Below are 14,621 nucleotides of genomic sequence, written 5' to 3'. Positions count from 1 at the left end.
ACATAAATCTCCAATTATAGTCTATAAATCTATGGACTTGAAGACTGAAATTTAAAAATATAATTTTCGCTACAATTAATAACAGTTTGTAAAAAAATTCATAAAAACACCAAAACTTCACTATAGTGCGTTTCATTTTTTTTTATCAACACTTACATACTCTGATAATTTTCAAATACTTTTTTTTTTTTGAATTTCTTTTTGAGCTTGAATTAGGAAACAATATTCCATTGTTTCCATTTGTTAACTCCGTATCCAGAAATACTAATTTTCTTATAATAACTTATATTTTGCCTTATATACTATCTGCTCAGTGATGTGCAGTCAGGGGAGACAGGTAAGGCAGAGTCTCATGAAATGAAACAATACAAATATATGAAATGGTTATCTTTATTCAGGGTCAAAGTACTTTCTCGTTTAACTTCAAAATTTTAGGATTTCAAACGACCTGCTTCATTGATATCATTTTCTTCCGGATTAGTCATTCATATCAGAACTCAAAGAACTCAAAGTAATAACATAATTTAATATTTTTTGTATCGGTTTAGAAACTTCTAGTATCCTTCGGAGAACTAAAAGGTTTATGGTGGAGCACAAGCAACACCTAAAAACAGGTCGATAGCCGGGACAGGAGAGCAAAATGTGGTCGGGTTCGTAAACGAGTCGTGAGCATCACTGGTCCATATAAAAAGAATTGGCTGAGCGATAGCTGTTCTCTTTTTCCTTACCCGCCTGACTCATCGCACATCGGCCGTTGTTTTTGCGCTAGTAACTTCCTGACTTTCAGTGGTCAAAAACTCCCATAACTCTCCAGCGTGCGCCCCCCCCCCTTATTTTTTTTCATTAAGTATCTTTGTTAATAAATAGTGTGTCCTATTTCAAACGACCTGGTTCATTGATATAATTTTCTTTCGGATTAGTCATTCATATCAGAACTCATCTCATCTCATCGCATTAGCTGCACCGCTTATCCTCAGTAGGGTCGCGGGGGTGCTGGAGCCCATCCCAGCGATCAGTGGGCAGGGGACACCCTGAACTGGTTGCCAGCCAATCGCAGGGCACACGGGGACAGACAACTCACTCGCTCATTCACACCTAGGGACAATTTGGACCGGCCAATCCACCTGAAATGCATGTCTTTGGAATGTGGGAGGAAACCCACGCAAGCACGGGGAGAACATACAAACTCCGCACAGTAAGTCCGGTAGCTGGATTTGAACCCACACAGGAGGTTCCCAAGACCTTAGAACTGTGCCGCACACACGCTAACCAACTCAAAGAACTCAAAGTAATAACGTAATTTAATATTTTTTGTACTGGTTTAGAAATTTCTAGTATCCTTCAGAGAACTAAAAGCAACACCTAAAAACAGGTCGATAGCCAGGACAGGAGAGCAAAATGTGGTCGGGATCAAAAACGAATTGTAAGCCGTTACGGGAGAGCAAAACGTGGTCAGGGTCAAAAAACAGGTCGTAGCCGGAGACAAACGGGGAACTCAGGAACGGACGGGTGGAAAACGGATGAAAAAAGTGGGACCGACGGGAATCAGAGCAAAGTGCTTGCCTTGTAAAAACAGAGGTTCGCTGACGGACTGACAACAGGCGAGTGAAAGGACTGAGCTTAAAAAAGGACGGGGAACCAATCAGGGCACAGGTGAGATTAATCAACCATCAGTCCTGCTTATCGGGGGCATTAAGGGTTCAGTGGCTCAGGAGGTAGAGCGCAGTTCGAATCCCGGCTCCTCCGTGTTACATGTCAAAGTGTCCTTGGGTAAGACACTGAACCCCTAATGCCCCCAATAAGCAGGTTAGCGTCTTACATGGCTGCACGGCCGCTATCGGGAAATGTGAAGCACACTGTAAAGCGCTTTGGGAAGTCTTGACTTGAAAAGCGCTATAGAAATGCAGATCATTTCATTTCATCATAACAAGTACCGTATTTTCCGCACTATAAGGCGCACCCCAAAAAAATAGTTTTTGGTCCTATTTTTGACATACATAAGACGCACCGGATTATAAGGCGCTAAAATGGGAACGTGGACAAAACAGTCAGATCGTGCAAACTTCTTACCCCCTTAACATTCCCAAAGCTTGCAAAGACGCAAATACGTGTCGAGAACACGTGCGGATGCGGTGTCCGTACAATGTCACTCAAAGTTCCAAATATCATTCGGAAGGTAAAGTCTTGGGATTCAAGAAATGCCAACCATTCCGTAGTTTCTATTTTCTTTTTCGCTCGCAGCTTTACTGTGCATATGACAATAAACACTTGGAATTGAGTTGAATTTAAAAATAGACACTCCGTTCCATCCATTATCTGCACCGCTTATCACAGAAACATCGAGTTCAGTCTGAAACAAGATACAGGGACAATATAAAACCCGGAGTAGCTCACCGAAGTCGCTGTGTTCATAATAATGTGCAGCCAATGTCCTCTTATATCCGTGAGGGCAGTAAATCCAGGAGAATAAAATAATTACAAATACAGAATAGAAAAAAATGCTTTCTGTGTGCTGTCAGCCATGTGCTATACGCATTCATCTTTTTCGGCCAATTGCAGGCTTTGTTTTGCTGTTCAAGCCAATGCCAGCCTGTAAATGATAAAAAGGATCCGCCTCTTGACCTCCGAATAACTTTAGCCAATAGTGATCGGTTCAACTGATGATTGACACATCTTTTTCGGCCAATCGCAGGCTTTGTTTTGCTGTTCAAGCCAATGCCAGCCTGTAAATGATAAAAAGGATCCGCCCCTTGACCTCCGAATAACTTTAGCCAATAGTGATCGATTCAAATGATGATTGACACATTGGTTAGCCAATGAAACGCCGGTAAATAAATCCCAGCATACACCGCGTACTACTTGGCGTTCGGGGGAAAATCGAGTCGGCGGCTGCAAGTTAGTTGGAAAACTTAATGTTGATCCATATATAAGGCGCACTGTATTATAAGGCGCATGGTCAGCTTTTGAAAAAAAGAAAGGCTTTTAGGTGCGCCTTATAGTGCGGAAAATACGGTACAAAAACTGTATCCGTTCCTGGTTCTCATAAGTCGCCGGAAAACAAAAAAAAAAGATTGACGGGCCCCAAGTCTGGCCCACGGGGCTTCAGTTTGTCACCCGCGCTGTTGACAAACGAAGCGAGGAGAAATTATGAGGGAGGGGGAGGAGCTCAGAGCCAGATAGCCCACTCCCGATCCACTTCGGTCCCATTTACTATCCCTGTGACAGTTTTATCGATGGGGCCCGGGTGATCCAACGCGTGTCACAAATCTGTTTGCATAAATTTCTGCAGCGCCGCCGTCAGATGAGATCAGAATTGATGGCCGGAGGAGCGTGTTGAATTAGAGGTGGTCGCTCGTCCCGGGTGGGTTAGGGTCTAAATAATAAATAGGGTTTTGGTTTCGGAGGAACACGCGTGAGGACGTGTCGGGGGTCCGTAATGTGGAGATGTCGAGGAGGTGCTTCTAGTTTGTGTCATTGCCAATGCATTCATCGATATCAGCCAAGAGTTTCTATTTTGTTACTGATTAGATCACAGGTGTCAAACAGACAACGCTCAGAGAAGCGCAAGAGAAAAACAAGCCATAGGTTGAAATATGTCAACTTGATGTTGCCAAAACCAGGTGCCTCTCACAAACGCTGCACTTGTATTTCTTTCTCTCTAATCTCTCTTTCTCTCTATCTCTCTCTCTTTCACTCTCTCTGTCTCTTGTTCTCTTTCTTTGTTCCTTTTTGTCTCTTTCTCTAGGTCTTTTTACCTTCTTTTCCTCTCTCTTCATTTTTTCCTTTACTCTCTTTCTCTCTCTCTCTTGCTTTCCCCTTTCTCTCTTTCGCTCCTTCTCTATTTTCTTCTCTTTTTCTCTCGTTTTATTACTCTTTGGATTTCATTATTTCTCTTTCTTTCCCCCTCTTTCACTATTTCTGTTTTTATCTCTTGTTTCTCACGCTCTCTCTTTCTCTCTATCTCTCTCTCTTTCACTCTCTCTGTCTCTTGTTCTCTTTCTTTGTTCCTTTTTGTCTCTTTCTCTATGTCTTTTTACCTTCTTTTGCTCTCTCTTCATTTTTTCCTTTACTCTCTTTCTCTCTCTCTCTTGCTTTCCCCTTTCTCTCTTTCGCTCCTTCTCTATTTTCTTCTCTTTTTCTCTCGTTTTATTACTCTTTGGATTTCATTATTTCTCTTTCTTTCCCCCTCTTTCACTATTTCTGTTTTTATCTCTTGTTTCTCACGCTCTCTCTTTCTCTCTATCTCTCTCTCTTTCACTCTCTCTGTCTCTTGTTCTCTTTCTTTGTTCCTTTTTGTCTCTTTCTCTAGGTCTTTTTACCTTCTTTTGCTCTCTCTCTTCATTTTTTCCTTTACTCTCTTTCTCTCTCTCTCTTGCTTTCCCCTTTCTCTCTTTCGCTCCTTCTCTATTTTCTTCTCTTTTTCTCTCGTTTTATTACTCTTTGGATTTCATTCTTTCTCTTTCTTTCCCCCTCTTTCACTATTTCTGTTTTTATCTCTTGTTTCTCACGCTCTCTCTTTCTCTCTATCTCTCTCTCTTTCACTCTCTCTGTCTCTTGTTCTCTTTCTTTGTTCCTTTTTGTCTCTTTCTCTAGGTCTTTTTACCTTCTTTTCCTCTCTCTTCATTTTTTCCTTTACTCTCTTTCTCTCTCTCTCTTGCTTTCCCCTTTCTCTCTTTCGCTCCTTCTCTATTTTCTTCTCTTTTTCTCTCGTTTTATTACTCTTTGGATTTCATTATTTCTCTTTCTTTCCCCCTCTTTCACTATTTCTGTTTTTATCTCTTGTTTCTCACGCTCTCTCTCTCTCTCTCTCTCTCACACTCTCTCTCTGTCTCTTTTTCTCTCTATCTCTCTCTCTTTCACTCTCTCTGTCTCTTTTTCTCTCTATCTCTCTCTCTTTCACTCTCTCTGTCTCTTTTTCTCTTTCTTTGTTCCTTTTTGTCTCTTTCTCTAGGTCTTTTTACCTTCTTTTGCTCTCTCTTTATTTTTTCCTTTACTCCCTTTCTCTCTCTTGCTTTCCCCTTCTGTCTTTACCCTTCTCTCTTTCTCTCCTTCTCTCTTCTATCCTCTTTTTCTCTCGTTCTATTTCTCTTTGGATTTCATTCTTTCTCTTTCTTTCCCCCTCTCTCACTATTTCTGTTTTTATCTCTTGTTTCTCACGCTCTCTCTCTCTCTCTCTCTCTCTGTCTCTTTCTCTCTCTGTCTCTCTTTCTCTCTTTCTTTTTTTGTCCTACCCTCTCTACCTTTCTCTCTCTATCTTTCTCTTATTTCTTTCTCTCTTTTATTTTCTTTCTCTCTACTCTACTAAACCGGCCCCCGGGAGAATGTTTGTTCTATCGTGTGGCCCCCGAGTTTAAATGAGTTTGACACCCGTGGATTAGATAGATAGATAGATAGATAGATACTTTATTCATCCCCTTAGGGAAATTCACACTTCCATCAGTATCCTTTTGTTGTTTATGAACAGATTAACAGGATGGCCTCCGGGTGCTGTGTTGTAGTTTAGCAACAGCGGAGTGAATGACGTAACACGCTAGGCCAAAGGTCCGACGTCACTGCAGCAGATGGAAATCTTTGTGCCCAGGGTTACACCGCCTCGTGTTCACGTAGATAGCGAGTCCACCTCCTCTCCGCTTCCCGCAGGCTTTTGTGTCTCTGTATGCCCTAACAGCGCTGAAGCCGGGTAGCTCCACGTTAGCGTCCGGGATGCTAGACGTGAGCTACGTTTCCGTAAAACACGGCAAACTGCACTCCCTGTACGCTTTGATGTTTTTTTACCAGCACAGCCAGTGCGCCGGTCTTATTTGGTAGAGAGTTTACATTTACCATGATTTCGGATAACGCCGCTACCCGCTTAGCCTGCATCCACGATAGGGCCCCCTTATAACGCCGACACGTGAGGGCAAGGAGTTGAAAACCCATAACGATAGGATAGAAAGTATTCCCTACGAAAAACGGTAGATACGAACGTGTTCTTCGGATTTGTAATTCATATCAGAACTCAAAGAACTCAAAGTAATAACATCATTTCACTTTTTTTTTTTAATCGTTTTAGGAATTTCTAGTATCCTTCAGAGAACTAAAAGGTTTATGGTGGAGCACAGGAAACACCTAGAGGCAAATTTGTTTACTATTTTGTAATTTATGCTGATGACAGCAAGGCCGGTGAGCCGTTCCTGAGACATGGTTGACCTCAGGTACGACTGTATCATCTTGACTAATATGCGTTATTTTGGAAGACTACTATTTTTTATGTATAGTAATATAACCAGGGTTGGGTAGGGTTACTTGAACTGGATTACTTTCAATGACTTTTGGATGACTCCAATACTAAATATGCTAATAAAAGACAAAAGAAACTCAATATGAATAAAATGACTCCATTTTGTGCAGGCTTGGGGAGGAACGGAATACAAGGAACGGCAAAAATGATGTTTGGATTGATTTTCATTTTGTTTCCGTCGCATTCGATGTTCGTTTTGCCGGAGATCAAAGAGATCAAAGCCAGGGGAGAAAGCTTACCACGTGTTGTGAGTCATCATTTGATTCCTATTGAGTTTCTTTTGTCTTTTATTAGCATATTTGCTATTGGAGTCATCCAAAAGTAATTGAAAGTAATCAAGTTAAAGTAACCCTACCCAACCCTGGTTTTGCCGGAGATCAAAGAGATCAAAGCCAGGAGAGAAAGCTTACCACGTGTTGTGAGTCATCATTTTATTCATATTGAGTTTCTTTTGTCTTTTATTAGCATATTTGCTATTGGAGTCATCCAAAAGTAACTGAAAGTAATCCAGTTAAAGTAACCCTACCCAACCCTGGCAGTCTGGAAGGGAGGTCTGGTGCAGGTAGGCATGGTTTTGTGGAAACCGATCCCGTCTAGAAGCTATACGTGGCGTAACAATCAGAGGGTTCGTACGGGTGCTTGAAATCCTTAAAAATGCTTGAATTTTGGGTGAATTGCTTGACGTTGTTGCCATTGTCGTGTTTTTTGGCAGTCTGGAAGGGAGGTCTGGTGCAGGTAGGCATGAAAATCACAGGATTCGTATGGATGCTTGAAATCCTTAAAAATGCTTGTATTTTGGGTGAAGTGCTTGATGTTGTTGCCATTGTCGTGATACTTGGCAGTCTGGAAGGGAGGTCTGGTGCAGGTGGGCATAAAAATCACAGGGTTCGTACGGGTGCTTGAAATCCTTAACAATGCTTGAATTTGGGGTGAAGTGCTTGACATTGTTGCCATTGTCGTGTTTCTTGGCAGTCTGCAGGGTTGGGTAGGGTTACTCTAACTTGATTACTTTCAATTACTTTTGGATTACTCCGATACCAAATATGCTAATAAAAGACAAAAGAAACTAAATATGAATAAAATGACAAAATTTTGTGCAGGCTTGGGGAGTAAAGGAATACATGGAACGGAAAAAATGATGTTTGGATTGATTTTCATTTTGTTTCTGTGGCATTTGACGTTCGTTTTGCCGGAGATCAAAGAGATCAAAGCCAGGAGATAAAGCTTACCACGTGTTGTGAGTCATCATTTGATTCATATTTAGTTTCTTTTGTCTTTTATTAGCATATTTGGTATTGGAGTCATCCAAAAGTAATTGAAAGTAATCCAGTTAGAGTAACCCTACCCAACCCTGAGTATAACAGAGAATTCGTAATTGGTAACTTCTTAAAGGCATACCTTCTTTTTTTTTACTCATCTCTGCCACCTCTGGCCCAATGCAGAACTGCGGCCTTTCTAATGTTTTCATTCATCTTCTTCTGCAGAGTCTCTATAGGAAATTCTAACTAGAGTCAAAGTTTTCCTAGCTAAACTTATCCATTGGATTAACGGTGCGAATCCGTCCGATAGTTTGTTCCCTCATTAATTTGCCAGGATCCGCGGGAAAACCGGCACTCTAATTAACCCAGGGAATTCTTGTACGTCGATAGGGCCTTGAATCTTCCTTTTATTTTTAGGCCTCCGATGCCTTGAACCGGGAATTGAACAGTTTTCCGATAACGGATTGCGTGTTTGTCGGTTTGAGCATATGGCCGTCTTTGTAGTTTTAGAAATAAAACCATTAAAAGCATCGTTGTTCTCCACACTTTCTCCACTTCATTCACTTTTCTTTCTTTCAAATGTTGCATGGAATATTCAGTGTTCGCACTGGTCCTCGAAATCCTGATTTTCAAGGTTTAAAAAGCGCTATGGGGGAAGCTGATTGCTACCTGTCACTTTTGAAACCCCAGTCCTGTCACCGGTTGTCGGTCCGTCTGCAAACCTCAGCTCCCGCTAGGCAAGCCTTTTTCGACCCTGACTTTCTCCAGTCCTGATTCCTGTTTTATTCCCGGCTCCGACCCCTCTGAACGTGACTACGTTTTTTGCTCCCATCGATCTGTTTTTCCCCGCTCTCGACTCTTGCCTTCGCTCGCCACGGAAATACCACTTTCCTGTCTGAGTAACCTGCTCCCCACGATCAACGATCTACAAATCGTGTATACAGTATCCCTTCTTCCTAATAAAACTAAGAGAAACACACGCGAGTGGGTCCTGTCTCCGTCCCTGGTCCTGACAGAAGTGCTTGTGAATGCTGGAAATGGTTGCCATGCTATTAAAAAAGCCTGCTTAGTAATGACACCGACACTTCACTTTGCCTTTGCATTTTTCTCTTCCCTCGTGATTAACTGCAGCTGGCATTAGTTAGCACGCCATTGTCCTATAAAGCATCTTCGCTCCCTACAGGCGGTGCCTGAGAAGGCAGGTACATGCTACATTATGTATCAAATAAGCTACATTTTACCCAACACATATGTCTCAAAAACAAATATACAGTAATCCCTCGGTTATCGCGGTTAACGGGGACCAAGACCACCCGCGAAAACTGAAAATCAGCGGAGTAGCGGCGCCCCTTCAAAAATATTTCAAAAAACGTATGCAGGTATACAGTATACCCCCCTGTATACAGTACACCATATAGAATACGGGTAGAGAAAGAGTGAAATTCATGTTATAACAAAAAAAAAAAAATGTAAAATATGTTGTATGTACACGGAATAGGACTGCGGCGCAACCACGACGAACCATTCAGTATGATTGCATTAACCGCTCTCAACCACATCGCAGTTTATTTCGCTTGTTAACACTACCGGTTACATATGGAAAATAAAAACAGTGAAAATGTGATATTTGATGAGTGTTTGTGAAGTGTTTTGGGAAAAAACAGTTAAAAAAATGGTTCGTGTTCATTTTACTGAAAGTGAAAGAGCTACCTTCTGACAATAATAACATACTTTAGCGAGCGGCATCGAACGGCTTTTACAACAAATACACGAAACCGCACACAATTAGCCGTGTTTAGGTCGTACCAACAACCGCTCGCTTTTGGTTTAAAAAAGTCAAACTTGAGATGAAATATGACGGAAGAAAATATACTTACATCGTGTTGCCGAGTCCCTCCATGATAAACTGAGCGCCACATAAGAAGGGGGTGAGGTGGGAGGAGTTGAAGGAAGGGGGTGTGAGCAAAGCAGCAATGACTAAGCATTTAGTCAGGGCCTCCCCCTCCCCTTCACAATAAGAGTGTCCACACCGTGTCCTCAGTTGAAATAAGCTTGCGCTCAATGGCGTCAAGTCAATAAATGCTTTTATTGAGAAGGTAAGGTATATTTTTTGAACCCGCAAAAGTGGAACCGCGAACTATTTGCGTGAGCTGCAGTCTTAAATATGGCCGTTGTTCTTTCTTTCTACTGCGCTGTGGAATGTCGAAAAACGTACTTTGTGTTTGCTACTAAATATACCCATCGCTGCCCCCTTGTGACACTCTTAAGTTGTTGCAAATAAGAGTCACAGCATTAGCATAAAAACAACAAGCTCGCTTCTATTTTGCATGCGAGCAATTCAGTGGGGATGCGATTTCATTTCAGAGTTCATAAGCGAGGATGTTTTTTAATACTGTATTCATTTACTCGGTTAATCAAAACGCTGATGTAATCTAGTCAAATATGGATTTAACATGATATATACAAGAAATCATTTGACACGCGAACACTCAATAATGATAAAATAATAGATTTAAAAGAATAGAGTAAAAAAGATATTGTAGTGTATCATTCAAGGTCATTATATAGAATAGTTTAAAAAGAGAGAATATGTGAATAACAAGACTAGAGTAGAATAGGTCGGAGGAACGTTGGCATTCCTAAGACTTAAAAAGTGGTCGGCGGCGCCCTCTGTTGGCTGCGGCTGCATCGGCTCGCTACAACGGGTCAGGTGCAATCGACATTTCGTTCTGTGTACATTGTTACACAGAATGACAATACAAGGAAATTATTATTATTATTATTTATTATAATAATACTATACATAATAACCTAAATCAATTCCCGTTGAACATACGGATAGCGGAAGGGTAAAAACTCTCTTTAAGACGTGAAGTCTCGCTCGTAATGGAGCGAAGACGGCGACCTGACGGCAGGTCATCAAGGTACCTTCGAGCAGGGTGACTGGGATCGTCTAGAACAGGGGTGTCAAACTCATTTTAACTCAGGGGCCACACGATAGAACAAACATTCTGTCGGGGGCCGGACTCATAAAATAAAGAGAGAGAAAAAGAGATATGAAGAAATAAGAGAAAGAGGGAGGGAAAAGGAGAGAGGGCCGGACAAAGAAAAAAAAGGAGCGAGGGAGAGAGCGTGAGAAACAAAAGATACAAAGTCGTGAGAGAGGGGGAAAGAAAGGGAGAGGAAGAAAGAAATCCAAAGAGAAATAGAAAGACAGAAGGAGAGAAAAGAGAAAAGAAAGGGCGAAGGGTAGGAAGAGAGAAAGAGAAAAAGAGAGAAAACAAAAAAGGAAGTTAGAGCAAAATAAGTTAAAAAAAGACACAGAGAGAGAAAGAGACAAAAAGCAACAAAAGAAGAGAAAAAGAGAGACATAGAGAGTGGGAGAAAAGGGGTGGAAAAGAGGGAGAGAGAGAGAGAGAGAGAGAGAGAGAAAGAAATACAAGTACAGTGTCTTTGTTCAATGCACCTCTCTTTGGCAATATCAAGTTGACATATTTACACCTGCAGCTTGTTTTCCTCTTGCGCTTCTCTGAATGTTGTCTCGCGGACCGGATCTAATCCCTTAGCGGGCCTGATCTGGCCCGCGGGCCGCAAGTTTGACACCTGTGGTCTAGAATTTTTAGTGTCCGTTCCCTAGTTTGCTTGATGTAGATACTTTCCCACGGGAGGCCAGTACCTATTATTTCCTCTGCCGTTCTCACTACCGATTCCATCTTTGACAATTCTTTCCGATTGACGCGACCAAACTGCGATTGACCTCGTTAAAACAGATTCAATGATAGCACGATAAAAATTGACTAGAATGGATTGACGGACTCCGAATGATTTGAGTTGACGAAGGAAGTAGAGCCTTTGTCTGGCTGACTTTAGAATATCAATAGCATTAACAGTCCATGTGAGGTCAGCTGACAAGTAAGTACCCAGAAACTTGAAAAAATTGACCAGTTCAACTTCACTACTATTAATTGACAGTGGCACATGTGGGGGAGGCTTAGTATGGAAATCTGTTATCATCTCCTTATTTTTACCTACATTCAATGACAGATTACTCTCATGACACCAGGTGGAAAGTGAATCAATTTCTGCTCGGTATTCAGTTCCGTCTCCATTTGAATTAAAGCCAGTAACCGTGGTGTCGTCTGCACATTTAGCGAATAGTGAATGGTCAGAATTGGGTTGACAATCATGTTGGAATAGGGAAAACAAAGTTGGAGACAATGGACAGCCCTGAGGCGTACCAGTGTTGAGGACAAAAGAACATGAACCTTTCTCACCAATGCGAACTGACTGTTCTCTATTGAGAAGGAAATCTAAAAAAAAAAGGGCTGCACAGACAGAAGTTTATTGCAACCTACCGACTATTAATCAACATCCCCTGATCTAAAACCAACATTAGGGCAAGGAAAAACTCAAAAACATCAAGTCAAATCAAGTCATGTTTATTTGTGACGCCCTTAATCACAGAGAGTCTGAAAGGGCTGCACAGACCACAGATTATTGCAAACAACAGACTATTAATCAACATCCCCTGATCTAAAACCTACATGAAAGCAAGGAAAAACTCAAAAACCTGAAGTCAAGTCATGTTTATTTGTTTAGCCCTTAATCACTAGGAGTCTCAAAAAGCTGCACAGACCACAGATTATTGCAAACTACAGACTACGTGTCAGGACCAGAATGGAGACAGGACCCACTTGCGTAACGTTTCTCACACGTCTTATAAGAAGAAAGGGAGGGGGTTGCGCCCACGATCCGGTGATTGCTGGACGCGGGAAGCAGGTCGCTCTGAACGCGGAAGTGGGACTTCCGTGGTGAGCGATGGCGGTGTCAGGAACGGAAATAACGGGTTAATAGCCAGCAAAGTAAAGCAAAAAACGTGGTCAGGGTCGGAAGCGAGTCGTAGCCGGGAAAGGAGAGTAGACGTGGTCGAGATCAAAAACGGATCGTTATTTGGGACGGGAGAGCAGACGTGGTCGAGATCAAAACAGATCATAGCGGGAGACAAACAGGAGCAAAAAATGTGACGAAAAAGGGCTCGCTGTGTAAAAACAGATATTCGCAGACGGACTGACAAAAGGGGACTGACAAGACAGGGTTTAAATACTGACAGGGAGCCAATCTGTCAACAAGCTGCAGCTGGCGCCAAACGGGCGGGGCCAATTGGGCGCCATGGCAACCGTGACATAAAAAGCTCCTACTATGTGCATTTTACACCATTTAATATGAAGAATGCAGATGTCTGATTAAATTATTGCTTTTGTCTTTCTTAGGTAGTGCCGTCTGCTCCACTGGCAGGGGACACGGATTATTCGGACCCCTTTGACATTCGCCCGGACCGTAGAGCGGAACCAGAAATTAAAACGGTTCCCTCGGAAAATAACGGCTACATGGAACCTTATGAGGCCCAGCGGGTCATAACAGGTGAGTGGTTTCATCACACTGATCGCATTAGTTGTTTCAGGATAATAATCCTATTGTAATTTTGTCCAATGCTCTTCATTTATAGGGTATTTTTCTAGCTTTCATTTGGAAAATTGTTAGGATTTGAACAAATTATTCTTTACTACAATCAGTAAATGAATTTACCTCTAGGTGTTGCTTGTGCTCCACCAGAAATCATTTTTTTCTAAACGATGCTGGAATTTCCTAATAAAAAAATAAAATGATGTTATTACTTTGAGTTCTTTGAGTTCTGATATGAATGACTAAACCCAAGAAAATGGATTCAATAAACCAGGCCGATTGAAATAGGACACACAATTTATGAACATAGAGAATTAATGATAGGGAAAAAAAGGGGAAGGTAAGGCGCCGGAAACTATGGGAGTGTTCGACTGCTAAAAATCTGGAGGTTACTAGCACTAAAAGAAAGTTTCCTGCTATAATGCTAGGCGATTTGGGTTAATTCCCTTGCACAGGAAAAAAAAACTCTCATTGCCAAGAACCAGCAAACATGACGTTAAATCTGAAACCATCCTTTTGTTGTTGCGGAGAGATTTGGTCTCTTGCTCTGGACGGTCGCAACGTATGGCCCACGTGCTGAACTCAAGGCCGTCGTACGAGACGAACCGGCCAGGCAGAAGAAAAGAGGACGAGCTATTGCTTAGCTCCTCTTTTTATATGGACCAGGGACGCTTGACTAGATTATGTCTCTTTGGGCGTGGTCTCAGATATCTGAGACCACCAGTATCAGATGACGGTGTTTGAAGTTGATAAACTTGTTAGAAAGTGAGAAATTTGCGTCATGTTCTGTACTTGAGAATGTCCCTCCATTTGACATAATTACGTACGGTGAGAACATTATTTTATCAATAAATTGCCTCAATTTTTTTAATTACATTAAAAACTTCATGTTATCAGATTTCATTATGGTACATGGTGAATTGGTACGTCCGGGAACTGTCCAAAAGGGGATGCCGTCGTTCCATCCATTCCAAAGTTCTGAGTTATTTGAAACAAAGTAGGTGGAAGTCATTTTTGTGCTGGGCGTATTGCTCTACACATTTGTGCTTTTTTGAGTTTATTTGTAGCTTTTAGGACGAATCGCTGTTTTCTCCGAAATAGAGTGATTATGTACAGCTTTTATTTTATTACTTTGTTTTTCAACACACGAATACTGCTGGTACTGCTGGAAGTGTGAATTTCCCTACGGGGATGAATAAAGTATCTATCTATCTTTCTATCTAGACATCTATCTAGCTAGACATCTATCTATCTAGACATCTATCTATCTACACATCTATCTATCTATCTAGACATATATCTAGACATCTAGACATCTATCTATCTATCTAGACATCTAGACATCTATCTATCCATCTATCTATCTAGACATCTAGACATCTATCTAGACATCTATCTAGACATCTAGACATATATCTATCTAGACATCTAGACATCAATCTATCCATCTATCTAGACATCTACCTATCTCTATCTATCTCTATCTATCTATCTATCTATCTATCTATCTATCTATCTATCTATCTATCTATCTATCTATCTATCTATCTATCTATCTATCTATCTATATCATCTATCTAGACATATATCCGTCTAGACATCTATCTATCTAGACATCT

The 14,621-nt window shown here is 41.4% G+C and overlaps 1 protein-coding gene across 2 annotated transcripts in view; it reads left to right on the top strand.

Moving 5' to 3' along the window:
- The window catches only part of shdb (Src homology 2 domain containing transforming protein D, b), a 98,155-nt gene that overhangs the window by 23,669 nt on the left and 59,865 nt on the right, over nt 1-14,621 (top strand). For both annotated transcript variants that reach the window (XM_088350305.1, XM_088350304.1), the window contains one exon: nt 12,810-12,960. In XM_088350305.1, the coding sequence (XP_088206431.1) occupies nt 12,810-12,960 (151 nt within the window). The remainder of the gene's footprint in view (nt 1-12,809; nt 12,961-14,621) is intronic.

The sequence above is a fragment of the Urocampus carinirostris genome, chromosome 12 (assembly GCF_059441175.1).
Source record: "Urocampus carinirostris isolate Australia breed hairy pipefish chromosome 12, RoL_Ucar_1.0, whole genome shotgun sequence".
NCBI classification, from domain to species: Eukaryota; Metazoa; Chordata; class Actinopteri; order Syngnathiformes; family Syngnathidae; genus Urocampus; species Urocampus carinirostris.
This window is presented reverse-complemented; position numbering and strand designations above follow the sequence as displayed.